Source organism: Podarcis liolepis (assembly GCF_965112155.1).
Source record: "Podarcis liolepis genome assembly, chromosome: 16".
Taxonomy (NCBI): Eukaryota; Metazoa; Chordata; class Lepidosauria; order Squamata; family Lacertidae; genus Podarcis; species Podarcis liolepis.
Genome location: NC_139567.1, coordinates 32064465 through 32092216, shown reverse-complemented (window position 1 = coordinate 32092216; position 27752 = coordinate 32064465). Strand labels below are relative to the sequence as shown.

General features: G+C 45.3%; 2 protein-coding genes across 5 annotated transcripts; both read left to right on the top strand.

Moving 5' to 3' along the window:
* Positions 1–2965: 2965 nt before the first annotated feature.
* On the top strand, positions 2966–13659 carry LOC310695278 (putative methyltransferase). Of its 2 annotated transcripts, XM_083479447.1 has the most exons (6): positions 2966–3100; positions 5207–5367; positions 10070–10283; positions 11806–11906; positions 12335–12472; positions 13057–13659. In XM_083479447.1, the coding sequence occupies exons 1-6, from the start codon at positions 2990–2992 to the stop codon at positions 13145–13147; spliced, it is 816 nt and encodes a 271-aa protein (XP_083335573.1). In that variant the 5' UTR covers positions 2966–2989; the 3' UTR covers positions 13148–13659. The 2 variants fall into 2 exon arrangements, with proteins under 2 accessions (XP_083335573.1, XP_083335574.1); XM_083479448.1 differs by lacking the exon at positions 12335–12472 and having other exon boundaries at positions 13057–13422.
* Positions 13660–13802: 143 nt separating this feature from the next.
* Positions 13803–21775, top strand: LOC310695277 (putative methyltransferase). 3 transcript variants are annotated; one of them, XM_083479444.1, is made up of 6 exons: positions 13803–15452; positions 16543–16703; positions 18130–18343; positions 19731–19831; positions 20262–20399; positions 21508–21775. In XM_083479444.1, exons 1-6 carry the CDS (start codon positions 15342–15344, stop codon positions 21596–21598), a joined length of 816 nt encoding a protein of 271 aa, XP_083335570.1. In that variant the 5' UTR covers positions 13803–15341; the 3' UTR covers positions 21599–21775. The 3 variants fall into 3 exon arrangements, with proteins under 3 accessions (XP_083335570.1, XP_083335571.1, XP_083335572.1); XM_083479445.1 differs by having other exon boundaries at positions 15110–15275; XM_083479446.1 differs by lacking the exon at positions 20262–20399 and having other exon boundaries at positions 15287–15452.
* Positions 21776–27752: the final 5977 nt, after the last annotated feature.

The following is a 27752-nucleotide window of genomic DNA, read 5'->3' as shown; positions in this document are numbered from 1 at the left end:
TAGTGAATTCATTGTTTTTGCTTGTTGTTCATTTATGGCTGATAAGATGAAAATGAAATCAGCTTAAAACCATGGCCATAAGACAATTTTAAAAAATTAAAATCCACAATGAATCTTGAATTTCTCTTGCTGCATTTATTTGTCTACGTTATCTGCTCTCTATTTGAAAAATGCAACCTCTCTACTGCTTGTGTTATGTTTCATAAACTTGATCGTGTTTTGTTGTGTTTGTCATTTTGATCTTACATTCGTACAAAACCTTAAAAATCCATGCCAGCTTAAAACCTAAATACCAAACGCCCAATGCAAGAATATACATGACACTATGAATGGCGTTGCTATGTCTTTACTCATAGTACAGTAATCTCTGTTCCTGTACTCTCAAAGTCAGCTTAGTAGTACTTGTCTTTTTCCCAGGCTTACTCGGTGACTGTAAACCCCGCCCTGAGTTAGCCCTCTATTGCTTTGTACACGCAGTAAGATTTAGAAACCTACCTCCCCTACACACAGTGCCTCCCGTTGCTCCAGCACTAGAGCTCCCTTAGGCTTTGCTGCTCAAGCAGAATCCTAGGTGGCAGGAGAACCCTTTTTATCCCCCTCCCAGCCCAGGAGGAGCCAATGGCCAGCCTGGGAGAGCCAGCCAGCGGGGAAGGTTCTTCCCTGAGAAGCTGTAGTGACACTGCTGGCCACGTGGGGCAGTGGTCCGCCAGCTCCCGACGCTTTACTGAGAAGCTGCAATGATGCGCCTCACCGCTTGGGGCACTGCTCAGCCGTTCCCGAATCTTGTTTTATTTGGCCATTTCTAACATTTTTCTCCTCGCATTTTCTAACATCGGTAACGGACTGACCCAGGCGGTGGCGTGGGTGTTACAGGGCAAGTTTGCCAAAGCTGATCAAAGCTATTGGTCATAGAAGGGACCCTAAGAGTCATCAAGTCCATTCCCCTGCTATGCAGGACTTTAGGCACACAATTCCCCATCCAGTTTGAAACCATGCCAGACCCTGCTTAAGCTTTGCAAATGTACTAGCAATTTGACCACTAGGTCAATCTAACTGGGTTATAAACATGACTTTACTTAAATTGTTAAAGGATAAAGAGTTTCGATTCATGTTTTTAAAAGCATTGTTGTTGTTGTTTAGTCGTTTAGTCGTGTCCGACTCTTCATGACCCCATGGACCAGAGCACGCCAGGCACTCCTGTCTTCCACTGCCTCCCACAGTTTGGTCAAACTCATGCTGGTAGCTTCGAGAACACCGTCCAACCATCTCGTCCTCCGTCGTCCCCTTCTCCCTGTGCCCTCCATCTTTCCCAACATCAGGGTCTTTTCCAGGGAGTCTTCTCTTCTCATGAGGTGGCCAAAGTATTGGAGCCTCAGCTTCACAATCTGTCCTCCCAGTGAGCACTCAGGGCTGATATCCTTAAGAATAGATAGGTTTGATCTTCTTGCAGTCCATGAGACTCTCAAGAGTCTCCTCCAGCACCATAATTCAAAAGCATCAATTCTTCGGTGATCAGCCTTCTTTACGGTCCAGCTCTCACTTCCATACATCTACTGGGAAAACCGTAGCTTTAACTATATGGACCTTTGTTGGCAAGGTAGTGTATCTGCTTTTTAGGATGCTGTCTAGTTAAAAGCATTATATATGGCTATATCACAAGCATAAATGTACCTATTAAACATTATCTTGCTAGGTAACCAAATACAGAAGTTGGCCCTACTGCTTCTTCTTATCAGGGATACAAACTTATTAAAACCATGTATTTTTAATTATGACAGTGGAGATGGGATTACGGAGGAATGCTGTTTCTGGCCAGAGAGACTCAGTATTGTGTGTGTGTGAACTTGAATCACTTTATCATTTGTTAATTTTATAAGGGCAATTAGTCCCCACAGTAAATTATTGCTTTGATCTAAAATCTAATAAAACCATTAAAGCTATTGCAACAGGGTGCTCCCCTCACACGCAGGAGGACGGAGGAGGACCCAGAACAAAGGTGTGCCTGCCCTTATACTGTATAGACATTTTAAATTCCCTGCCCTGGAGCTTAAGACCACCCCTCCATACCTCATACATACATCACAGAAGGGGTGTAACCCCGGTCCACCCCCCAGAAACATCATACCTACATCACAGAAAACGTGGTCTACAACAGAAATTTGAATGTTGTTGTTTTTCCTGTCTGCCAGTATTAAGTTGTGGGTGGACATAGCGGTCGACACAGGGATTTCTCCAAGTGGTTCTTTATAGTAAGCTGGAACTTAATTGAACTGAACAGCTCAGCCAGCCTACTTTTATAGGCAGCCGTCTGTCAACATTGTAACAACTATACCCCAGGGTTTTCTGCCTAAATTAACTTATGGGGAGCTGAGTGAAAACTATATACACAATCCCCCTGGTGGCCAGTGTGAGAATATCAATACATAACACCCAGGTTATCTGATAATGCCTTATCTGATTGCCTTTCCTGGTAGTCTGCCCATTCCTTTGAGATGGTGATTTCCCAATTCCTGAGACAAAGGGAAGGTTCCCTCACCCCCTCCCTCCTCCCAGAGAAAACATTTCGTCAGTTTGGGAGTCAAAATGGTTTCAGGACGGTCTTCCTGTGCTGCTCCAGACATGTGGTCCACATATCTATGTATGTGCTTGGTTGGTACATTTATTAACATTTTATATATATATAAGACCTTAATTTTTTTATTACAAGGCTGCCCTAGAGGGATTTCAGAGCTGAATCCTTTGCTTCTTGGCTGCAAAAAAGCAAGTCTGAGAAATAATTAGCATTGCACAGTCAGCATTCTGAAAGAGGTAGGCTTCTTTCTGGTGCCAAAGTTCACTACGCTACAGGAAAACGAGGACATTCCTTCTCTGTTAAACATTTAAAAGCGCTACAATAAATAGCTTCACTGTTAAAACATTTTAAAATGCACAAAGGCAGACCAGTGTCCCTAGGAACTTGCAGAAGTTGCAAGCTGTGCTCCGTGAAACCATGGCCACTCGTCTGTTTGAGGAGAGGGCTCACGCTGCTATTTATCAAAAATACAGGTTTTCCCCGCAGGAGAACCTACAGGGCGTGATCTTCTCGTACCTGGAAGAAAAGGTAAGAAAAATAGTGTGTATCAGTCTGAACTTATACCCGTAGATCAGTGTTTCCCAACCACTGTTCCGTGGCACACTAGTGTGCCGCGAGATGTTGCCTGGTGTGCCGTGAGATGTTGCCTGGAGGGAGGCGGGCGAGTCGGGCGGCGAGAGGCGGGGCGGCGGCAGCGAGGAGAGGCCGCCCAGCGCGGGGGTCTCGCCGTCTGCCTGCCTGGCTGCCTGCGAGCTCGGCGGGCAGCGCCTCCGTCCGCAGCGCCCGCCTCGCGGCTCTCATTCCCTGCCCCTGCCAAAGCTCACCCAGCCAAGCCGCGCTCTCTTTCCTGCCTCGCTTTGCTGCCTCCCCCCCCCACCCCCAAAGCTTGGAGGTTCCCCGGCAAGGGGGAGGGGAAAAAATTGAAACTTACACTTTTGTGCGTCCCTTCTGGCGTGACGCTGCGCGCTGACGTCACGGGGCTGTAATGGTGGTGTGCCTCAAGATTTTTTTCATCAAACAAGTGTGCCTTTGCCCAAAAAAGTTTGGGAAACACTGCCGTAGATCACTGCATTCATACAGTTGGCATAATTTTATATAAAAGGAGAGCTCCATTATGAACTTTCTTGACACTGATACTAATCTTTATCCTGAAGATGTCCTGGAAGGCTTCCTGGCCTTCTTAATACTTGAGGAAAAAATTAGCATGGTAAATGATTCCTCTAGAAGACCCTTTCCATAATCTAACATTGGTATATAACAGTACAGGCACTGAAAAACTCCCCCTCCCTTATGTGGGGGCTGTGTTCTGCCCCCCTCCCACATAAGTGAAATTGTGCAAAGTGGGGAGCACCCTTGAAAAAAACCTCTGAATGCCTGCTTTCCCCTCCAGCTCTCCTCCTCTCTCTCCAATCCAGACCAAAATATCTGGAGTTGAAGCTCTGGGGGCTGGATGGAGGTTGTGAGGAAAAGCGGCGGCAGAGGCGGCGCTACCTCCTGCGTCAGCTGCTAGACGAGGAGGCTGAGCAGCCTAAAACAAGGCCCTGCTGCGCCTCTGGTCCTTTCTAACTCCACGATTCTACAGTGTCACTTTGCTTCCCGAAGTAAATATTCTGTCTCTTTCATTTCTTGTAAACAACCAATCTTTCGTTATTCCTTTTCCATGAAAACTTCTAGCAGGCATAAGGCTAAGGGTAAACACATATTCATAACAAAGAACCATTAGAACTCTAGCAAAAGGTCTTAGACCCCTTGGTAGTGTGCCTAGGTAGTAACAAGGGGGTGACAGTGATATAAGAAGAAAATGGAGTTGGCTTTTACCCAGCAGGTTCCTCCCACCATTTTTCTGCATCCAAGCAGCCCATGACATTTTTGTGTTAATTCACAGCTGGTTTCACTGTGTTTGAGTGAAAACTGCTCATGTATCAGACCTAGATGGGTACAGTGGTACCTCGGGTTAAGTACTTAATTCGTTCCGGAGGTCAGTTCTTAAGCTGAAACTGTTCTTAACCTGAAGCATCATTTTAGCTAATGGGGCCTCCTGCTGCCGCTGCGCTGCCGGAGCCCGATTTCTGTTCTTATCCTGAAGCAAAGTTCTTAACCTGAAGCACTATTTCTGGGTTAGTGGAATCTGTAACCTGAAGCGTATGTAACCTGAAGCGTATGTAATCCGAGCTACCACTGTACGGCCTTGGGTAAGTCAGGAGTGGGAAAGCCGTGTCCCTCACAATGTTGTTCCTTTGACTACAACTCCCATCCATGCTAACTACTGGCCATGCTGGCTGCAGAGGACAGGGGGCTGTACTGTCTCAACAACATTGGGGTGGGTGGGTGCAAGATCCACAGGTTCCCTAAAAGGTAAAGGTAAAGGGACCCCTGACCATTAGGTCCAGTCGTGGCCGACTCTGGGGTTGCGGCGCTCATCTCACTTTATTGGCCGAGGGAGCCGGTGTACAACTTCCGGGTCATGTGGCCAGCATGACTAAGCCGCTACTGGCAAACCAGAGCAGCGCATGGAAATGCCATTTACCTTCCCGCCATTGTGGTACCTATTTATCTACTTGCACTTTGAGGTGCCAGCCTTGCTGACAATGGCCTGGCAATGCATTTCTGAGATGTGTCGCTATCTTTTCTCAGAGAGTGAGCCCCGGGCAGCTGGCAGTCGACGTGGGTTGTGGCTCGGGCCAAAGCACTCGGATGCTGGCAAAACATTTTGAGAAGGTGGTCGGGACAGACATCAGTGAAGCTCAGATCGAGGAGGCCAGGAGAGCTCCACAACCGCCCAATGTCTCTTATCTGTAAGTAGGAGCTGACCTCGCATGTGGATGGCTGAGAGAAAGCGGGCAGGAAGACGTTTTTCTCCCTCTCTCATCACACTAGAGCTCTTGAAGCTGAATGTTGGAAGATTCAGGACCGACGAAAGAAAACACTGCTTCATGCAGCCCATATTTAAACTATGGAACTCCCTCCCACATGAGGCAGGGATGGCCACCAACTTGGATGGCTTTAAACGAAGACTAGAGAAATTAAGGAAAAGGCCTATCAGTGGCTACTAGCCACGATGCCTCTGCTGGACCTACAAGGTGGGCAGAGTGAAGGCCAGTTTTTCTGAATAACAGAAGCCGCAGGAGGGAAGCCATTTTGCTCAAATCCTGCTTGTGGGCTTCCCCCAGGTATCTGGTAGGCCATTGTGAGAACAGGATGCTGGACTAGACGGGCCCTAGGCCGGATCCAGCAGGCTTTCTTTATGTTCTGATGTTTGTGCACACAGACACTTCCAATTACTCCACAAATTAGATAATAAGTATTAAAATATGAAAGTATATTTAAAAAACCATTACATTAATCTATTTAACTTGTTCACGCCATACATTTAAAGCGCTATCATACCACTTTAAATAGTCAAGGCTTCCCCCAGAGGATTCTGGGAGCCATCATTTGTTAAGGGTGGCTGAGAGTTGTGAAGAGAGATCCCTCTCTCACTCCCAGATATACCACTCCATACCCATCAAGTGTCCCTATTTCACTGGGACATTCATGGATTTACAGAAGGGAATGGCGTTCCCAGATCAATCCTTTTTCACAGGGTACTCTGGGAATTGTAGGTCTGTGAGGGGAATAGGGGTCTCTCCTAACAACTCAGCACCCTCAACGAACTACAGCTCCCAGAATTCTTTGGGGGAAGCCATGACTGTTTAATGCGGTACTATTGCAAATGTATTGTGCAAATGAGGCCTGTGTTAAATGGCATCACCTGATGGTGGTTTTCTGTGGTTTGGTTTTCTATTTTAATGCTTGTTATGTAATTTGTGGCTTTAATCGTCCTGATCTATAAACCATCTCTTTTGATGGAGGCTGGTTTAGAAATCTAAAATAAATCCATCCAGGTTGGTAAACGGTGTTTCCGTGCGCTGCTCTGGATCACCAGTAGTGGCTTAGTCATGCTGGCCACATGACCCGGAAACTGTACGCCAGTTCCATCGGCCAATAAATCAAGATGAGTGCTGTAACCCCAGAGTCGGCCACGACTGCACCTAATGGTCAGGGGTCCCTTTATCTTTACCTTTTAGGGAACCTGTGATCCTGCACCCACCCACCCCAATGTTGTTGAGACAGTACAGTCCCCTGTCCTCTGCAGCCAGCATGGCCAGTAGTTAGCATGGAAGGCAGTTGTAGTCAAAGGAACAACATCGTGAGGGACACGGCTTTCCCACTCCTGACTAACCCAAGGCCGTACAGTGGTACCTCGGGTTACATACACTTCAGGTTACAGACTCCGCTAACCCAGAAATAGTGCTTCAGGTTAAGAACTTTGCTTCAGGATAAGAACAGAAATCGAGCTCCGGTGGCGCAGCGGCAGCAGGAGGCCCCATTAGCTAAAGTGATGCTTCAGGTTAAGAACAGTTTCACGTTAAGAACGGACCTCCGGAAGGAATTAAGTACTTAACCCGAGGTACCACTGTACCCATCTAGGTCCGATACATGAGCAGTTTTCACTCGAACACAGTGAAACCAGCCGTGAATTAACACAAAATGCCATGGGCTGCTTGGACACAGAAGAATGGTGGAGGAACCAGCCGGGTAGCCCCCAAGGGAAGAAGATTCGGAGCCTGGGGAGTGGTGGTTGCACAAACCTGAGCTCTGAACATGATCATATTTACTTTTACAACCCAACTCATCACTTATCTGTGATGCTTTTGGGGTGGTCTTTGGCTAAGGAGTTGGGCAATTTGTACAGTTGTGACACACCTCTGTTCTGGGTTCCCTCTCGCCTCCTTGCACGGTGGGGTGATGGTAACTGTGTCACAACAGAAAACTGCTTCATTCTGTTGGTTCCTGCCTTCACTTGTTCTTCTCTGACCCATAATGGACTTCTGGGATACTGGGTCCATTTGATGGGGAGTTGGCCTGTAAAAGCCAACTGCATTTTCTTCTTATATCACTGCCACCCCCTTGTTACTACCTAGGCACACTACCAAGGGGTCTAAAGACCTTTTGCTAGAGTTCTAATGTTTGTTTGTTATGAATATGTGTTTACCCTTAGCCTTATGCCTGCTAGAAGTTTTCACAGAAAAGGAATAATGATAGATTGGTTGTTTACAAGAAATGAAAGAGACAGAATATTTACTTTGGGCAGCAAAGTGACACTGTAGAATCGTAGACTTGGAAAGGATCAGAGGCGCAACAGGGCCTTATTTTAGGCTGCTCAGCCTCCTCGTCTACCAGCTGACGCAGGAGGTAGCGCTGCCTCTGCCGCTGCTTTTCCTCACAACCTCCATCCAGCCCCCAGAGCTTCAACTCCAGATATTTTGGTCTGGATTGGAGAGAGAGGAGGAGAGCTGGAGGGGAAAGCAGGCATTCAGAGGTTTTTTTCAAGGGTGCTCCCCACTTTGCACATTTTCACTTATGTGTGTGGGGGCCTCAGAACACAACCCCCACATAAGGGGAGGGGGAGTTTTGCAGTGCCTGTACTGTTATATACCAATGTTAGGTTATGGAAAGGGTCTTCTAGAGGAGTCATTTACCATGCTAATTTTTTCCTCAAGTATTAAGAAGGCCAGGAAGCCTTCCAGGACATCTTCAGGATAAAGATTAGTATCAGAGTCAAGAAAGTTCATAATGGAGCTCTCCTTTTATATAAAATTATGCCAACTGTACGAATGCAATGATCTACGCGTCTAAGTTCACACACACACACTATTACGCCCTGTAGGTTCTCCAGCGGGGAAAACCTGTATTTTCAATAAATAGCAGCGTGAGCGCTGTCCGCAATCGGAGGAGTGGCCATGCTTTCATGGAGCACATCTTGCAACTTCTTGCAAGTTCAGACTGACACATTCTATTATGTTCTTATCTTTTCTTCCAGGTACGAGAAGATCACACCCTGTAGGTTCTCCTTCGGGGAAAACCTGTATTTTTGATCAATAGCAGCGTGAGCCCTCTCCTCAATCAGAGGAGTGGCCATTTCATGGAGCACATCTTGCAACTTCTTGCAAGTTCAGACTGACACATTCTATTATGTTCTTAGCTTTTCTTCCAGGTATGAGAAGATCACACCCTGTGGGTTCTCCTTCGGGGAAAACCTGTATTTTTGATAAATAGCAGCGTGAGCCCTCTCCTCAAACAGACGAGTGGCCATGGTTTCACGGAGCAAGGCTTGCAACTTTTGCAAGTTCCAAGGGACACTGGTCTGCCTTTGTGTGTTTTTAAATGTTTTAACAGTGAGGTAATTTATTGTAGTGCTTTTAAATGTAATCAGGCAATCAGATAAGGCATTAACAGATAACCTGGGTGTTATGTGTTGATGTTCTCAACCTGGCCACCAGGGGTATTGTGTATATAGTTTTCACTCAGGTCCACATAAGTTAATTTAGGTGGAAAACCCTGGGGTATTGTTGTTACAATGTGGACAGCCGGCTGCCCATAAAAGTAGGCCGGCTGAGCTGTTCAATTCAGTTCAGTTCCAGCTTACTATAAAGAACCAATTGGAGAAATCTCTGTGTCAACTGCTATGTCCACCCACAACTTAATACTGGCAGACAGGAAAAACAACATTCAAATTTCTGTTGTAGACCACGTTTTCTGTGATATAGGTATGATGTTTCTGGGGGGTGGACCAGGGTTACACCCCTTCTGTGATGTACGTATGATGTATGGAGGGGTGGTCTTGGACTCCAGGGCGGGCAATTTAAAATGTCTATACCATATAAGGGCAGGCACACCTTTGTTCTGGGTCCTCCTCCGTTCTACTGCATGTGAGGGGAGCACCCTGTTGCAACAGATCAATAAAGATCAAGCTTACTAGCTGCTTTGCTTCTCAATATTCTCTGGTTGGCTTCTGTTATTTTCTCCTACCAATAGGAACCCATGTAAGGACTCTATATGGGCTCTTGGATACCCCATTAGGGAAAAAGGGCAGATTTTGTTTACAACAGCCTCTACTCACCCGACCCAAACTAACTCTTACATTCGCCTGACTTAAACTTCCATTTGTCACAGCTGCAAGTCTGCAACTAAACAGGCAGGCCAGTTTGGGGTTTTTATGCCGGCTTAAAAAGGCTTCCTGCTAAAGGATTCTGGGAATTGCAGTTCAGCAAGGCTGCTGAAAATTCTGAAGGTTTTTTTGCCTCCTTCCTTCCCTCCCAGAACTGCAGGTCCCAGAATTCCGTGGGGTGTAAATTAAGTCAGTAATATGGGTTACAGGGCAAGTATAAGGTCTTGCTATTGGTAACATTGAGAATGTCCTAACTTGTACACACCGGTCTGGATGCTTTGATCCTTGGGAGGAGATGGACTCTCATTTGTACTGTATGCTCCTAAGGTTCACTGGATGTCTGCTAAGCCTTTAGTGTGAAGGCATTCATTGTGGATTTTTATTTTTTAAAATTGTCTTATGGTCATGGTTTTAAGCTGATTTCATTTTATATGAGTTATATCAGCCATAAAGGAACAACTATTCCAGCAGGCCTCGAACAGTCACCTTGCCATCTCCTCCCACAGGGTGTGCCCTGCCGAAGACCTCCCTTTCAAAGACGGCTCTGTGGACCTGGTCACGGCTTTTGCGGCCGTCCACTGGTTTGACGGGCCTCGCTTTCTGAGGGAAGTGGACCGAGTTCTCAAGCCATCAGGCTGTGTGGTCTTCAGCTCCTACAACCAGCACATGCAGTTGTGTTACAAAGATTGTACAGACAAGTTAACGGAGATCTTCAGAGAGGTCAGTCCATCGCACAGGCCTTCCTGCACAGGCCTCGGACCTGAGGTCTGCCCTCAGGCCACATATTTCAGGGCCATCCCTGCCAGTTTTCTAGCCCCAAATGTCTGTGGGGTTGTTGTTGTTTTTAAGTTTCTTTCCTGTAGAAGGACAGCAGAGTCCTTCAATCTATGTTAATTGAGCAAACCTACAAGTCCTGGGTGCATTTTAATCCCTCCTGCAAAACACTGACACTATGGAAAAGAATATCATTTCAGGGCCCAGGCGAGGACATGAAGGGGATAAGAAAAATTCATCCCACCCTCTGAAATGTTTGCCGTGAGAAGCTCTTATGGTTAGCTTGCTTTACGTTTTTTGCAGAAGTTTTAAGACCTTCCTATGCAGAAAGATTTGTGACTGTGTGGCTATTTTCTGTTAGTTTAGTACAGCAATATTTATAAAGCCAGTTTCTACAAACAGTGGCGTAGCGTGGGTTGTCAGCACCCGGGGCAAGGCAAGTAATTTGCGCCCCCTAACCCGTGGATTTGTGCCCCCTAACCCGTGGATTTGTGCCCCCTAACCCTAACCCCCAGATGTTGTGCCCGGTGCGGCCGGCCCCCCTGCACCCCCCACGCTACGCCACTGTCTACAAAGCACCATGACTTTCAACACGTTTACCAACCCCTGCTCAGTAATTAAAATAGTCCATATATACAGCCACACACACAAACCACATAAAACAAAAGACTTCCAAGTGTTTTACAAGGCAGTCTAAAATATTACAGTCAAACCTCGGCTTTCGACCATAATCCATTCCAGAAGACCATTCGACTTTCAACATTCAACAACTGAAAACAAAGCGGAAGCCTCAATACAATAGGGAAACTCAAAACAGAAGCTGCGTATCATGTTCGGCTTCTGAAAATCGTTCGAAAACCAGAGCAGTTACTCGCTGTTTGGGTGCCAAAACGTTCCAAAATGGAGGCATTTGGGAACCGAGGTCTGACTAGAATTTGAAATACCAATTTAAAAAACATTAAAAACCTGTTACATAACATAAATAAAATTGACCATTTCAAACACTTATAGCTACTAAAACCTAGGTAGGCATGCAGGAATGAAAAAGTTTTTAGCCAGATATGTCAATGGGCAGGCAGTTCCAAAGTGCTGCCACAATAAAAGATTGATTTCTTGTAAGTGCTGAATGAATGTTACGTGACACTTGTGAAAGGACCAGTTTCGCAGATCCCAGCACATATTGGGTGACAGTCTTGAAATACGTTATTCTATAGGCTGCCACACCTCACACATTTCCCTCAACGCTGTTAGTCTTTCCATATAGGGAGCATCGGCATGTTGACCATTTTTCTACTCCAGATTTCTGCACCTTTAACAGCTCAGCATCCTCTTTTATGCAGCATGCTCTGAACAGCGAGATTTTTGCAAGCATAAAAGAAATGACTGTGGCTTCCCACCCCCCACCCCTTCTCTCTCTCTCTCTCTCTCTCTCTCTCTCTCTCTCTCTCTCTCTCTCTCTCTCTTCCAGATCCAAGACCAGCTTTTCACCTTTAGAAATGAAAAGATCAAATTAGTGGAGAATGATTACCAAGAAATCTTTGATTCTTTGCCCTTTCAGGAGAAGAAGAGGTGAGTGGATCAGGCCCTTTTGTACAATGCGGTGCATGGACCCAGCCATGCCAATCTCTTCAATCTCCTGCTAAAACATTTCTGTTCCACCAAGCTTATGCAAACTATTAAGAATGCATCCACAGTTGTTAAATGATACCTGTTTTTAACTTTTTTTTTTTTACCAACTTACTGAATTTGTAAGTTGTATGGTTTTGTTGCTGTAAATTGCTTTGATATATTTTTATGACACAGCAACATCAAATATTTTTGAAACTAAACAAATGCAAATTGAGAAGTCCAGAACAATGCTGTCAAAGTCACTAAGTTGAACAGCCACACTCTCCTGAGCAAACACACATATGATTGACACCACTTCTGTAGTCAAAAGATTTCTGTACTCTCAACTCAGCCCCAAGCTTCTCCTAAAGCTTTCTGCTTCTTTCCAGGATGACGGATATTTTCGATAAAATTCCCCTGAGCGTTGCTGACGTAATAGGATATATCCAGTCACTCTCACCATACCGACTTTATCTGGAAGCCCAGCCTGAGGAGGCGAAATCACTTCTCCAAAACACAGAGCGAAGGTGACAAAATCTGTTCTCTGGAGTAAGCCAAATGTGGAAAGGCCAGGGAACCATGGTTAAGTCCGCTAGGAGAGTCATGTTGAAGTCTTTAGCCTGTGATATTGCATGTCTTTTCATAGATGGTGTGCAGTAGAATTTACCGGTAACTGTTCTCAGTACGAGATGCCAGCAAAGCATACCCCTAAGGGCCATCTAGTCCAACCCCCTGCAATGCAGGAATTTCCGCTAACGCACGTGAGTGGCAAAGTCAGGAGTGTTGCCAGATGCCAGCTATTCATTTTATCTGTGCATAAGCCATGCTTCAAACCTTATGCCAGCTTTATGTCCTCAGTCCCATTTCCCCACACCCGCCGTTTGCCGCATTTTATTGTACCAGTTTGTCAAAGAGGCAGCCTCCCAAATTCTTCTAAGTATCTCGCCATTATGCGCCTGGCTGCCGTCAAAAGACAACTTGTTTGAACCGTGAAAAGATGGAGCGGGGCTAGCTCTGGACATTTCGAGGTGTTTCGTCCAGTAATTGTTTTCATTTCAATTAATCCAAGAACTGAACCGTGGTTCCTGCTCTCTTGCTTTCTTTCCCCTAGGTTTCTGGAGACGATGGGCGTTTCTTCTCGGGATACCCAGCTGGAGTTGCGCACGAAGCACATTTGCATCTTGGGCTGCAAGAGATCCTGAGAGGAATGTCAGTCTGAATGCACTAATGGACCCCAGCTCTATCAGTCGTGAAGACAGCAGGTTGTGATTCCAGGGTTCCATTGATTTCAAGGAGAGGGGGAACGAGATGCTATCAAAGGGCCAGGAGCCTTCTGAAGCCACCACTTCCTTGCAGCAGTAATTGGTCTGTCTCCTTGGACCTTGTTCCAAAAGCTCTCTGCAAACGATCCGTTTAGCCCACTGATAAGAGCTGGCAAGCTGTTGGGTGAGATGGAAGAGAAAAGGGTGTCAGGGAGACACCCTTTTCTCTTCCATCTCACCCAAGTGTTGAAGCAGAAAACGAGAGCTGGGTGTTGGAACAGCATTAGAACTCAGTGCTGAGTTCAAATCCCCATTCATCTATTGAAGGTCACTGGGTGGCTAGCTCTGAAACGAGGTCGGTGTCATCTTTTACCTGCTCCTCTCATGTAGAATCATGTCCATTGTTAAGAATCTTTTCCTTTGGTATCATATTAAAACAGAACTGAGTTGAATAGTGAATTCATTGTTTTTATTTGTTGTTCGTTTATGGCTGATATAACTCACATCAAATGAAATCAGCTTAAAACCATGACCATAAGACAATTAAAAAAAATAAAAATCCACAATGAATGCCTTCACACTAAAGGCTTAGCAGACATCCAGTGAACCTTAGGAGCATACAGTACAAATGAGAGTCCATCTCCTCCCAAGGATCAAAGCATCCAGACCAGTGTGTGCAAGTTAGGACATTCTCAATGTTACCAATAGCAAGACCTTAAACTTGTCCTGTAACCCATATTACTGACTTAATTTACACCCCACGGAATTCTGGGACCTGTAGTTCTGGGAGGGAAGGAAGGAGGCAAAAAAACCTTCAGAATTTTCAGCAGCCTTGCTGAACTGCAATTCCCAGAATCCTTTAGCAGGAAGCCTTTTTAAGCCGGCATAAAAACCCCAAACTGGCCTGCCTGTTTAGTTGCAGACTTGCAGCTGTGACAAATGGAAGTTTAAGTCAGGCGAATGTAAGAGTTAGTTTGGGTCGGGTGAGTAGAGGCTGTTGTAAACAAAATCTGCCCTTTTTCCCTAATGGGGTATCCAAGAGCCCATATAGAGTCCTTACATGGGTTCCTATTGGTAGGAGAAAATAACAGAAGCCAACCAGAGAATATTGAGAAGCAAAGCAGCTAGTAAGCTTGATCTTTATTGATCTGTTGCAACAGGGTGCTCCCCTCACATGCAGTAGAACGGAGGAGGACCCAGAACAAAGGTGTGCCTGCCCTTATACTGTATAGACATTTTAAATTGCCCGCCCTGGAGTCCAAGACCACCCCCAGAAACATACATCACAGAAGGGGTGTAACCCAATACCACCCCCCACAAACATCATACCTACATCACAGAAAACGTGGTCTACAACAGAAATTTGAATGTTGTTTTTCCTGTCTGCCAGTATTAAGTTGTGGGTGGACATAGCAGTTGACACAGAGATTTCTCCAATTGGTTCTTTATAGTAAGCTGGAACTGAACTGAATTGAACAGCTTAGCCGGCCTACTTTTATGGGCATCCGGCTGTCCACATTGTAACAACAATACCCCAGGGTTTTTCACCTAAATTAACGTATGTGGACCTGAGTGAAAACTATATACACAATCCCCCTGGTGGCCAGGGTGAGAACATCAACACATAACACCCAGGTTATCTGATAATGCCTTATCTGATTGCCTGATTACATTTAAAAGCGCCACAATAAATTACTTCACTGTTAAAACATTTAAAAACACACAAAGGCAGACCAGTGTCCCTAGGAACGTGCAGAAGTTGCAAGCCTTGCTCCGTGAAACCATGGCCACTCATCTGTTTGAGGAGAGGGCTCACAATGCTATTTATCAAAAATACGGGTTATCCCCACAGGAGAACCTACAGGGTGTGATCTTCTCATACCTGGAAGAAAAGATAAGAACATAATAGAATGTGTCAGTCTGAACTTGCAAGAAGTTGCAAGATGTGCTCCATGAAATGGCCACTCCTCTTATTGAGGAGAGGGCTCACGCTGCTATTGATCAAAAATACAGGTTTTCCCCGCAGGAGAACTTCGAGGGCGGGATCTTCTCGTACCTGGAAGAAAAGGTAAGAACGTAGTAGTGTGTGTCATTCTAAACTTGCAAGTAGTTGCAGGCTGTGCTCCGTGACACCATGGCCACTCGTCTGTTTGAGGAGAGGGCTCACGCTGCTATTTATCGAAAATACAGGTTTTCCCCGCAGGAGAACTTACAGGGCGCGATCTTCTCGTACCTGGAAGAAAAGGTAAGAACATAATAGTGTGTGTGTCTGAACTTAGACGCGTAGATCATTGCATTCGTACAGTTGGCATAATTTTATATAAAAGGAGAGCTCCATTATGAACTTTCTTGACTCTGATACTAATCTTTATCCTGAAGATGTCCTGGAAGGCTTCCTGGCCTTCTTAATACTTGAGGAAAAAATTAGCATGGTCAATGACTCCTCTAGAAGACCCTTTCCATAACCTAACATTGGTCTATAACAGTACAGGCACTGCAAAACGAGCCCCCCCTTATGTGGGGGTTGTGTTCTGAGGCCCCCACACACATAAGTGAAAATGTGCAAAGTGGGGAGCACCCTCGAAAAAAAACCTCTGAATGCCTGTTTCCCCTCCAGCTCTCTTCCTTTCTCTCCTATCCAGACCAAAATATCTGGAGTTGAAGCTCTGGGGGCTGGATGGAGGTTGTGAGGAAAAGCGGCGGCGGCGCTACCTCCTGCATCAGCTGGTAGACAAGGAGCCTGAGCTCCCTAAAACAAGGCCCTGCTGCGCCTCTGGTCCTTTCTAACTCCATGATTCTACAGTGTCACTTTGCTTCCCGAAGTAAATATTCTGTCTCTTTCATTTCTTGTAAACAACCAATCTTTCATTATTCCTTTTCTGTGAAAACTTCTAGCAGGCATAAGGCTAAGGGTAAACACATATTCATAATAAGCAAACATTAGAACTCTAGCAAAAGGTCTTACACCTCTTGGTACTGTGCCTAGGTAGTAACAAGAGGGTGGCAGTGATATAAGAAGAAAATGGAGTTGGCTTTTACCCAGCTAGTTCCTCCCGCCATTGTTCTGCGTCCAAGCAGCCCATGACATTTTGGGTTAATTCACGGCTGGTTTCACTGTGTTCAAGTGTAATGGGGCCTCCTGCTGCTGCTGCGCTGCCGGAGCCCGATTTCAGTTCTTAACCTGAAGCACTATTTCTGGGTTAGCAGAGTCTGTAACCTGGAGCGTATGTAACTAACTTGTTGGGGATTCCCCATCCTCCTTCTGAGGTGGGGAGGTGCAGGTATTTGGAGCTTATTCTTGGTTTTTTCTGAGATGTGTCGCTATCTTTTCTCAGAGAGTGAGCCCCGGGCAGCTGGCAGTCGACGTGGGTTGTGGCTCGGGCCAAAGCACTCGGATGCTGGCAAAACATTTTGAGAAGGTGGTCGGGACAGACATCAGTGAAGCTCAGATCGAGGAGGCCAGGAGAGCTCCACAACCGCCCAATGTCTCTTATCTGTAAGTAGGAGCTGACCTCGCATGTGGATGGCCGAGAGAAGGCAGGCAGGAAGAGGCATTTCTCCCTCTCTCATCACACTAGAGCTCTTGAAGCTGAATGTTGGAAGATTCAGGACCGACAAAAGAAAACACAGCTTCATGCAGCACATGTTTAAACTATGGAACTCCCTCCCACATGAGGCAGGGATGGCCCCCAACTTGGATGGCTTTAAATGAAGACTAGAGAAATTAAGGAAGAGGCCTATCAGTGGCTACTAGCCACGATGCCTCTGCTGGACCTACAAGGTGGGCAGAGTGAAGGCCAGTTTTTCTGACTACCGGAAGCCGCAGTAGGGAAGCCATTTTGCTCAAATCCTGCTTGTGGGCTTCCCCCTGGTATCTGGTAGGCCATTGTGAGAACAGGATGCTGGACTAGACGGGCCCTAGGCCTGATCCAGCAGGCTTTCCTTATGTTCTGATGTCTGTGCACACAGACACTTCCAATTACTCCACAAATTAGATAAAAAGTATTAAAATATGAAAGTATATTTAAAGCGCTATCATACCACTTTAAATAGTCATGGCTTCCCCCAGAGGATTCTGGGAGCCATCATTTGTTACAGATTTACAAAAGCAGCCCCGGAATGCCTCACTTTTCCTTAGGACGTCCAAATTTTCATTCGAGGGTATGGAGTTATGCGACCATACAACCTTAGAAGACACCTGAAGCACAGGGAAGGTTTTCGGGGGTTTTTAATGTGTAGTGTTTTGTTATGTTTATATATATGTTGGAAGCCGCCCAGAGTGGCTGGAGCGACCCAGTCAGATGGCTTGGGTATAAAGAATACAATGATTATGGAATACGACACCCCTATTTTCATCGGAGAAATGTTGGGCGGTATGACGATGGCTGTGCTCTGTCTCCACAGCTGGAAACAGCAATGCTACTGAATTCCAGTTGCTGGAAACCACAGACGGGGAGAGGAGTCTTGCAAAGGGGCCAGGAAAGGGGGGTGCTGTGGGTGCGGTCCGCCCCGGGTGTCACCACTGAGGGGGGTGACAAAATGCTGGGCGGCACCCACAGCCGGGCCTGCAGTGCGCCTGAGCTACGCATCTCTCCTGAGAGTAACATGGTGGCTTGGGCGCCTGCAGGCTCCTCACTGCCTCTCCCCCCCCCCCAGCTGTAGGGTAGCTGAGTGGGAGAAGGCAGGCAGACTCTGGAGGCCCCGCGGTGCGCCCTTCCCCCTATGGGTGGCTCACCCACTGGGCGCACTGCCCCAGGCGCCTGAGCGGCTTCCTCTGCCTCTGGTCTTGCCCCCAGGTTTTGTTTGCGGGTTTCCCATTGGGGCATCTGGCTGGCCACTGTGAGAACAGGATGCTTAGCCAGATGGGCCTTGGGCCTGATCCAGCAGGCTTCGAACAATCACCTTGCTATCTCCTCCCACAGGGTGTGCCCTGCCGAAGACCTCCCTTTTGAAGACGGCTCTGTGGACCTGGTCACGGCTTTTGCGGCCGTCCACTGGTTTGACGGGCCTCGCTTTCTGAGGGAAGTGGACCGAGTTCTCAAGCCATCAGGCTGTGTGGTCTTCAGCTCCTACAACTGGGACATGCAGTTGTGTTACAAAGATTGTACAGACGAGTTAACAGAGATCTTCAGAGAGGTCAGTCCATCGCACAGGCCTGCCTGCCCAGACCTCAGACCTGAGGTCCACCTTCAGACCAAAAATTTCAGGGCCAACCCTGCCAGTTTTCTAGCCCCAAATGTCTGTGGGGTTGTTGCTGTTTCTAAGTGTCTTTCCTGTAGAAGGACAGCAGAGTCCTTCAATCTATGTTAATTGAGCAAACCTACAAGTCCTGGGTGCATTTTAATCCCTCCTGCAAAACACTGGCACTATAGAAAAGAATATCATTTCAGGGCCAAGGCGCTTATTACAGTAATATTTATAAAGCCAGTTTCTACAAAGCACCATGACTTTCAACACTTTTACCAACCCCTGCTCAATAATTAAAATAGTCCATATATATACACGCGCACACAACATAAAAGAAAAGACCTCCAAGCGGTTTACAAGGCAGTCTAAAATATTACAGTCAAACCTCGGCTGTCGACCATAATCCGTTCCAGAAGTCCATTCGACTTCTGAACATTCAACAACCGAAAACAAAGCGGAAGCCTCAGTACAATAGGGAAACTCAAAACAGAAGCCGGGTAGCATGTTCGACTTCTGAAAATCGTTCAAAAACTAGAACAGTTACTTCCTGGTTTTCGGTGTTTGGGTGCCAAAACGTTTCAAAACGGAGGCATTCTGGAACCCAGGTCTGACTATAATTTGAAATACCAATTTAAAAAACATTAAAAACATGTTGCATAAAATAAATAAAACTGACCATTTCAAACACTTATAGCTACTAAAACCTAGGTAGGCATGCGGGAATGAAAAAGTTTTTAGCCAGATATGTCAATGGGCAGGCAGTTCCAAAGTGCTGCCACAATAAAAGATTGATTTCTTGTAAATGCTGAATGAATGTTACGTGACACTTGTGAAAGGACCAGTTTCGCAGATCCCAGCCATCAAATGGGCACATACTGGGTGAAATACAGTGGTACCTTGGGATAAGTACCGTACTTAATTCGTTCCGGAGGTCCGTTCTTAACCTGAAACTGTTCTTAACCTGAAGCACCACTTTAGCTAATGAGGCCTACTGCTGCCGCCGTGCTGCCGTTGCACGATTTCTCTTCTCATCCTGAAGCAAAGGTCTTAACCTGAAGCACTATTTCTGGGTTAGCGGAGTCTGTAACCTAAAGCGTAAGTAACCTGAGGTACCACTGTACATTATTCTATAGGCTGCCACGCCTCACACATTTCCCTCATATAGTCTTTTCATATAGGGAGCATCTGCATGTTGACCATTTTTCTACTCTGGATTTCTGCACCTTTAACAGCTCAGCATCCTCTTTTATGCAGCATGCTTTGAACAGTGAGATTTTTGCAAAGAAATGACTGTGGCTTCCCACCCACACCCTTTATCTCTCTCTCTCTCTTCAAGGTGGTAGACCAGCTTTTCACCTTTAGAAATAAAAAGCTCAAATCACTTGAGAATGATTACCAAGAAATCTTTGATTCTTTGCCCTTTCAGGAGAAGAAGAGGTGAGTGGATCAGTCCCTTTTGTACAATGCGGTGCATGGACCCAGCCATGCCAATCTCTTCACTCTCCTGCTAAAAACATTTCTGTTCCACCAAGCTTATGTAAACTATTAAGAATGCATCCACAGTTGTTAAATGATACCTGTTTTTAACTTCTTCTTTTTTACCAACTTACTGAATTTGTAAGCTGTATGGTTTTGTTACTGTAAACGACTTTGATATATTTTTATGACACAGCAACGTACAAATATTTTTGTAACTAAACAAATGCAAATTGGGAAGTCCGGAACAATGCTGTCAAAGTCACTAAGTTGAACAGCCACACTCTCCTGAGCAAACACACATATGATTGACACCACTTCCGTAGTCAAAAGATTTCTGTACTCTCAACTCAGCCCCGAACTTCTCCTAAAGCTTTCTGCTTCTTTCCAGGATGACGGATATTTTCGATAAAATTCCCCTGAGCGTTGCTGACGTAATAGGATATATCCAGTCACTCTCGCAGTACCGACTTTATCTGGAAGCACAACCTGAGGAGGCGAAATCACTTCTCCAAAACACAGAGCGAAGGTGACAAAATCTGTTTGCTGGAGTAAGCCACATGTGGAAGGGCCAAGGAACCATGGCTAAGTCCGCTAGGAGAGTCATGTTGAAGTCTTTAGCCTGTGATATTGCATGTCTTTTCATAGATGGCATGCAGTAGAATTTACCGGTAACTGTTCTCAGTACGAGATGCCAGCAAAGCAGAAGGGCTTGGATTTCCATATTTTTTCCTGCAATTAAAATTCAGCTCCAGTATGCACATTGTAATTTTTAATTCAAAAAATTCCCATGTAGAGTAACAGAATTGTAAAGTTGGATGGGAACCACCCCCCCCCCAAAAAAAAGTAGCCCAGGGATGGAAGGAAAAGATAACCATGACCAGAAAAGAATGGCAAACCAAGTTGATGGCAAAATTAACTGGGAAGCTCAGAAATCAAGAAGACAAGAACTTTAAGAAAGAATGGGGAAAGTTTATAATTTATCTACGAGACTACTGTAAGCAAGTTAAAACATTAGCAGGATTTTAATCACAATTGTAAACTAACAGTAAGTATGGATAATTTAGAAGGGTAAAAATTTGGATTAGTATTGATATGCAGTTGTAAATATCATTAGGACCCATGGAAGGGATGGGTGGGGGAAGTCAGGAGATTCAGAGTAATCTCAATATTTGGATTTTTTTGTTACGTGTTTATACTTTTTAAAAATCACATTTAAAAATTATTTTAAAAAGCAAGGTACCCCTAAGGGCCATCTAGTCCAACTCCCTGCAGTGCAGGAATCTCCGCTAACGCACGTGAGTGGCAAAGTCAGGAGTGTTGCCAGATGGCAGCTATTCATTTAATCTGTGCATAAGCCATGCTTCAAACCTTATGCCAGCATTATATCCTCAGTCCCATTTCCCCACACCCGCCGTTTGCCGCATTTTATTGTACCAGTTTGTCAAAGAGGCAGCCTCCTAAATTCTTGCCATTATGCGCCTGGCTGCCGTCAAAAGACAACTTGTTTGAACCGTGAAAAGATGGAGCGGGGCTAGCTCTGGACATTTCGAGGTGTTTTGTCCAGTAATTGTTTTCATTTCAATGAATCCCGGAACTGAACCCTGGTTTCTGCTCTCTTGCTTTCCTTCCCCTAGGTTTCTGGAGACGATGGGCGTGTCTTCTCGGGATACCCAGCTGGAGTTGCGCACAAAGCACATTTGCATCTTGGGCTGCAAGAGTTCCTGAGAGGAATGTCAGTCTAAATGCACAGGGCAGGGCGCATGCATAGGTCACTGGGTGGCTTCCTCTGAAACTGGAGGTCGGTGTCATCTTTTACCTGCTCCTCTCATGTAGAATCATGTGCATTGTTAAGAATCTTTTCATTTGGTATCATAATAAAACAGAACTGAGTTGAATAGTGAATTCATTGTTTTTATTTGTTGTTTGTTTATGGCTGATAAGATGAAAATGAAATCAGCTTAAAACCATGGCCAATTAAAAAAAATAAAAATCCACAACAATAATAACAATTATTGGGCTCAGAGTGGCTAACATCAAATGTATAATACATTAACATAAAATCAGAAAATCAATTAAAATACATCCTCAAATCAGATCAGGATCAGAATAAAATCCAATCGGATGGCAACCCGCAGATTAGGGTTGGGGACCTTAAATGCTCCCCAGGCCCAACTGTTTGTGCTGAACTTATATGGGCCTGTGAGAAAAACTGGTCTCTCCAACGTTGGGAACCTCCTCAACTCCAGACGCCCCCTGGCCCACTCCAACTTCAATCTTCAATGACAACGGCTCATACTCCTGTAGGGCCTCGGGACTCTCCATTTGTATTATTTGGGTGCAACCGCATCCTCCTCCATTATCTTCTGCACTTGCCCAGTCAGTACAGATTCATGAGTTGGTCCCTGGATAATTTCTGTATCAATATTCCCTATTTGCCCACAGTTATTAACTGCAACAGTCAAATCCATTTTCTCATTCATCAAGTCCATCTTCTCATGCATCTGTTCCAGCAGGGCACTTGTCTTGCATAAGGCAAGCACCCATTCTTCTTTCCAACTCATCTTTAGTCAAGGTCAGAAAAGCCCGTTCCCACAGTCTTAATCTCACATCTGTTGAGCCCTCAAATGTACTGCAGCAACAATTTGACAAGCTCCCTCTAGAGGAGGCAATTTCTATTTGTATCCATTTTTTTTAGGCAAGTCCAACAAAGGAAAATTACTTTCGTTTTTCAGATATTTTTCAGATATTTTGTTTCTTTAAAATGCAAAAGGCAACATTGGAATCAGCTTGTTTCTCTTCTTTAGCTATCTGTCAAAATATTCCATTGACAGTCAATGAACCTCTCCAACAATTTCTGTCTCTGACACCCCGTTCCCAGGTTAGAGATGGTGGAAACTTATCCTTCTTCACTCCTCTCCTGCTAGGGTTGAACAAAGTTCCCCCCTTTTCTCCTGCTTCCAAGGGGGTTTCAGTAATTCTAAATGAAGGAAATTTAGACTTTTTTGACAGCTTTCCAGGCTTTAGCTTACAAAGTTTTTGCTTTAGTCTATATACAAAAAGCGGAAGGCAGACTTCCTGATTTGAACCTTCCCGCTTCGTTATCAAATTAAGAAATTTCTTGATCCAATTTTCCGTTTCTACTCACGGGTACTTGTTTTAAATCCAATTGTCCACAGGAAAAGGTCAGCGCTCTCCGGCAATGGCTGTGTGGCTTCACTCCGTGAAATTAGCAGTCAGTTCGCAGCACTGCGCTTCTCATCCCACTTTGCTCCGGAGCCCCTGATTTAGCCCTCTATTGCTTTGTACACGCAGTAAGATTTAGAAACCAACCCCCCCCCCCCACAGTGCAAGAAGCCTAATTTCTCAACAGCATTAAAATATGATAAAACTAATAGGGTGATGTTATGTACTGAGTTGAATAGGATCCAAAATGCAGCAGTCTGATTGGTCCTAGAACAATAGGATTCAGAATGCAGCAGTCTGATTGGTCCTAGAACAATGCAGCAGTATGCTTGGTCCGCAGGAGCCACCCAATCCAGCTCCAGCTGGAAGTGAATCCACAACCTGATTGGAGAATCAGGAGAATCCCGGAATTAGCCAATCACGTGCAGCCCATTGTGTAAATAATGTATATAAAGCAGATATTGTGGGGGAACTTCGATTCCTCCTCACCACTATGAGCTGAATAAAGAGCATGAAATCCACTCTCGACTCCGAGTATATTTCAGGTGACAAATCACATCAGCTGCCCCTCCCATCAATACAAATCAATAAAAACACATAGCTAATTGAGGTTCTGCCCCACCCCGACAAAAGGCCTGCCCCCTAACAGAAATCCTGGCTACTATGTCCATGTCAGGGGCTACTAGCCACAATGGCTATGCTGTACCTCCACAATCAGAGCCAGAAATGCTTCTCAATACCAGTAGCTGTAGCTGGAAGCCACAGTATGGAGGGAACACTCTTGGGGTTGGTTTCTGCTTGCGGGTTTCCCATGAGGGCACCTGGTTGGCCACTACAAGAACAGGAAGCTGGACTAGATGGGACGTGGTTCTGATCCAGCGGGTTCTTCTTATGTTCACATCAGCCAAGGTTGGTCAACCAGTGGAGCTTCAGATATTTCCTGGACTACAACTCCCATCATCCCTGGCCATTGGGCATCCTGGCTGGGGGATGGGAACTGATGCCCGGCACATCTGGAGGGGGATCATAGACGTTGCCCATGTTGGTTGACAAGGTAAATAAAAAATAAATAAAAAATCCTGGGCCAACGAAAGAAGAGTGGCAGATGAAGATGGCGGACTTTGCAGAACTGGTGAAGCTGACAGGAAAAATCCGAAACCAGCATGATCAAGTATTCCAAAAGGACTGGAGTGAATTTATATGATACAGTGGTACCTTGGGTTACATACACTTCAGGTTACAGACTCCGCTAACCCGGAAATAGTACCTCGGGTTAAGAACTTTGCTTCAGGATGAGAACAGAAATCATGCTCCAGCGGCGCAGCAGCAGCAGGAGGCCCCATTAGCTAAAGTGGTGCTTCAGGTTAAGAACAGTTTCAGGTTAAGAATGGACCTCCGGAACGAATTAAGTCCTTAACCCGAGGTACCACTGTATCTGAAAGATTGTTGGAAGCAATTAATACCACTAGCAGAGTTGTCTGAAGACTTGTAATGAGAAATGTTCTATCTTTCTATATTTATTTAAATTTTGAGCCATTTTGTAATGAGTGTAATTAGAACTGGAAAACGTACAAAATGCAATGATACAAAGCTTAATTTTGAAAGCCGTGAGGCGGGAGGGAAGGAAGTCGATAGAGATAGGCTCTAAAGACCTAAGGCGGTAAAGTGGATAACGATGATGTGAATTTATAATATCAAATGGAAAATAAATAAAAAGTATATAATTATTTTTATTTCATAAAATTTATACACCGCTTGAGGGGGAAACAAACCTCGAAGCAGTTTATAATCCCAGATAGGGATTGGTCTCATGTCTGGAAACCTGGAGTGCAAGGAGGACCAATGTTCTGACTCAGTAAAAGGCATTTTGCTTTGCAAGTCTTTATGATTCCAGTTGGCGAGCTGGGAACTGCCGCTATCTCAGCCCCTGTGTGTGGACCAGTAGGGAAGGGGGTTCAGTGATGCCACAGCGGGCAATCTCACCAAACCAGTGGCGTAGATGTAGGTTAAAACATATGCCCGAGGCGTCTGTCTTTTCCCCGGCCATCAATCACTCTGGTCCATAAGAAGTGAGAGAGGATGTGCAATTGGTGATAAGGAGGTCTCCAAGCAACAGGGGGAGCAGATGAAAGAGGCTGCGCTCAGCAGAACCGTGTAAATCAGCCTCTCTCTTTTTCACTTTTGCCAGTCACCCTTCCAACCGGTTGCTCCACCAGGCCATCTCGTCTGGCTCTCTCCTTGAGGGCTGGAGTCTTCTGAACGCCTCCGCCCTGCTGCTAGCAGCAGAGCCAACCAAAGAAGGTGTCCTGGTTTGTTGCACCCCACAAGGAAGGTCCAGGAAATCTGAGGTAGGAGGGTGGCAGCGTCGATCCTTTTTGAAAAGCTACAGGATCTGAAGAACAGAAGCGCCGGACCTTTGGATCTCGTTGGCTGGAGTTTAGGGTGAGTTAAGGTTAGCAAACAGCTTTGCTGGCAGCATTTTCTTCTGGATTAAAAACCCAAGGCAGAGCGGGATTTGAAAAGTAAAGAACTTATTTCTCAACAGCAGCCCGGGGCTGTGTTGCCAAATCCTGGAAGACTTTTAATCCTAAATCATTTGGGTCGCTGGTGTTCAAGGGTTTGGCAAATTGCCCTTCTTGAAGAGATCTGCCGTAAACCAAAAGTATCTAAAGGGTAGAGCTCAAAGGACTTTTCTTTTTTGAGTTATGGCAGGACTTTATTTCCTATACATTGAAGCACATGGTTGTTCAGTGCCATCCAGATATGCTCATCTGGCTCATTTAAGAATATATAGAACCTTTATTCTCAATAATAACAGAACTCACGGGTGGAGAATACTTTTTATTTTTTTATAAAACTTTATTATTTGTAAAGGGAATCTTTGAACAAGTTATTACTTTATTTTACATTTGGAGCTGTGCTGGATCCTTGCACTTTTGTCCTTACAGGCTGTGACACTTTGTGGTTTAAATTTCTGGTTCTCTCTCTCTCTCTCTCTCTCTCTCTCTCTCTCTCTCTCTCTCTCTGTGTGTGTGTGTGTGTGTGTGTGTGTGTGTTTCTCTCTTTGTTATGTTTGCACTTCATTTTTGTTAATCACTAAAAAACCCGGAGGCACCAAGTTGGAGCTGCAAGCTCTTTCTATGGCAAATTCATTTTGCTGGTGCAAATTTCAATATCTCTGTGTAGGATGTGTTGTGCATGGACAGAGGGTCTCTCCAGATGCTAAAACCGCAAGGTTCATCTTCAATATTAGCACAGGTTCCTGGGCAGTAGCGGATCTTCCAAGCCAGCCTTCCCACGAACCTGAGGCACCTCCAGATGTTGCTGGACTACAACTCCCATCATCCCTAACCATTGTCCACACTTGCTGGGGCTGATAGGATTTGTAGTCCAATAAAGTCTAGAGCAATGGTTCCCAACCTCCACCCCCCAGGACCACTTGGAAATTGCTGGGGGTCTTGGAAGACACCTTAATGGTGGTCTTATTTTCTCCCAGCATGTGATTATTGACAAGATTGATTGATTGATAAATAAATAAATAAATAAATAAATAAATAAATAAAAAGTTAGTTGCTTTATCTTGCTCAGGGCAACCCAAAGTGACTTCAAACAAAACAAACAAGCAGACAATAAACCCTACATAGATGCATTAAAACCAAGTGGAAAGAGATATGGGGGGAAATGTGAATTGGGGGGGGCGGTAAATAAGAAAAGAATCATCTGGGTTCAAAATGTGAGGCTAAACTCCAGCAAGATAGAGCCCTAAATAGCAGAGTTTAAAGCGGGGTTTCCCAAACTTGGGTCTCTAGCTGATTTTGGACTACAACTCCCATCATCCCTAGCTAGCAGGACCAGCGGTCAGGGATTATGGAAACTGTAGTCCAAAAGCAGCTGGAGAGCCAAGTTTGGGAAACCCTGGTTTAAACTCACAAAAGTCAAGCAGTAGTGTAGCTTTAGGAATACAAGTTGTTTGACCCTTTTATCCCATTTAGTTGCATAGAGCGCTTGACTTCTTCTAACCCTCTTGCAACAAACAGACTACACAATGATTGTTGTTGTTGTTGTTTAGTTGTTTAGTCGTGTCCGACTCTTCGTGACCCCATGGACCAGAGCATGCCAGGCACTCCTGTCTTTCACTGCCTCCTGCAGTTTGGTCAAACTCATGCTGGTAGCTTCAAGAACACTGTCCAACCATCTCGTCCTCTGTTGTCCCCTTCTCCTTGTGCCCTCCATCTTTCCCAACATCAGGGTCTTTTCCAGGGAGTCTTCTGTTCTCATGAGGTGGTCAAAGTATTGGAGCCTCAGCTTCACGATCTGTCCTCCCAGTGAGCACTCAGGGCTGATTTCCTTAAGAATGGAGAGGTTTGATCTTCTTGCAGTCCATGGGACTCTCAAGAGTCTCTTCCAGCACCATAATTCAAAAGCATCAATTCTTTGGCGATCAGCCTTCTTTATGGTCCAGCTCTCACTTCCATACATCACTACTGGGAAAACCATAGCTTTTACTATACGGACCTTTGTTGGCAAGGTGATGTCTCTGCTTTCTAAGATGCTGTCTATGTTTGTCATTGCTTTTCTCCCAAGAAGCAGGCATCTTTTAATTTTGTGGCTGCTATCACCATCTGCAGTGATCATGGAGCCCAAGAAAGTAAAATCTCTCACCGCCTCCATTTCTTCCCCTTCTATTTGCCAAGAG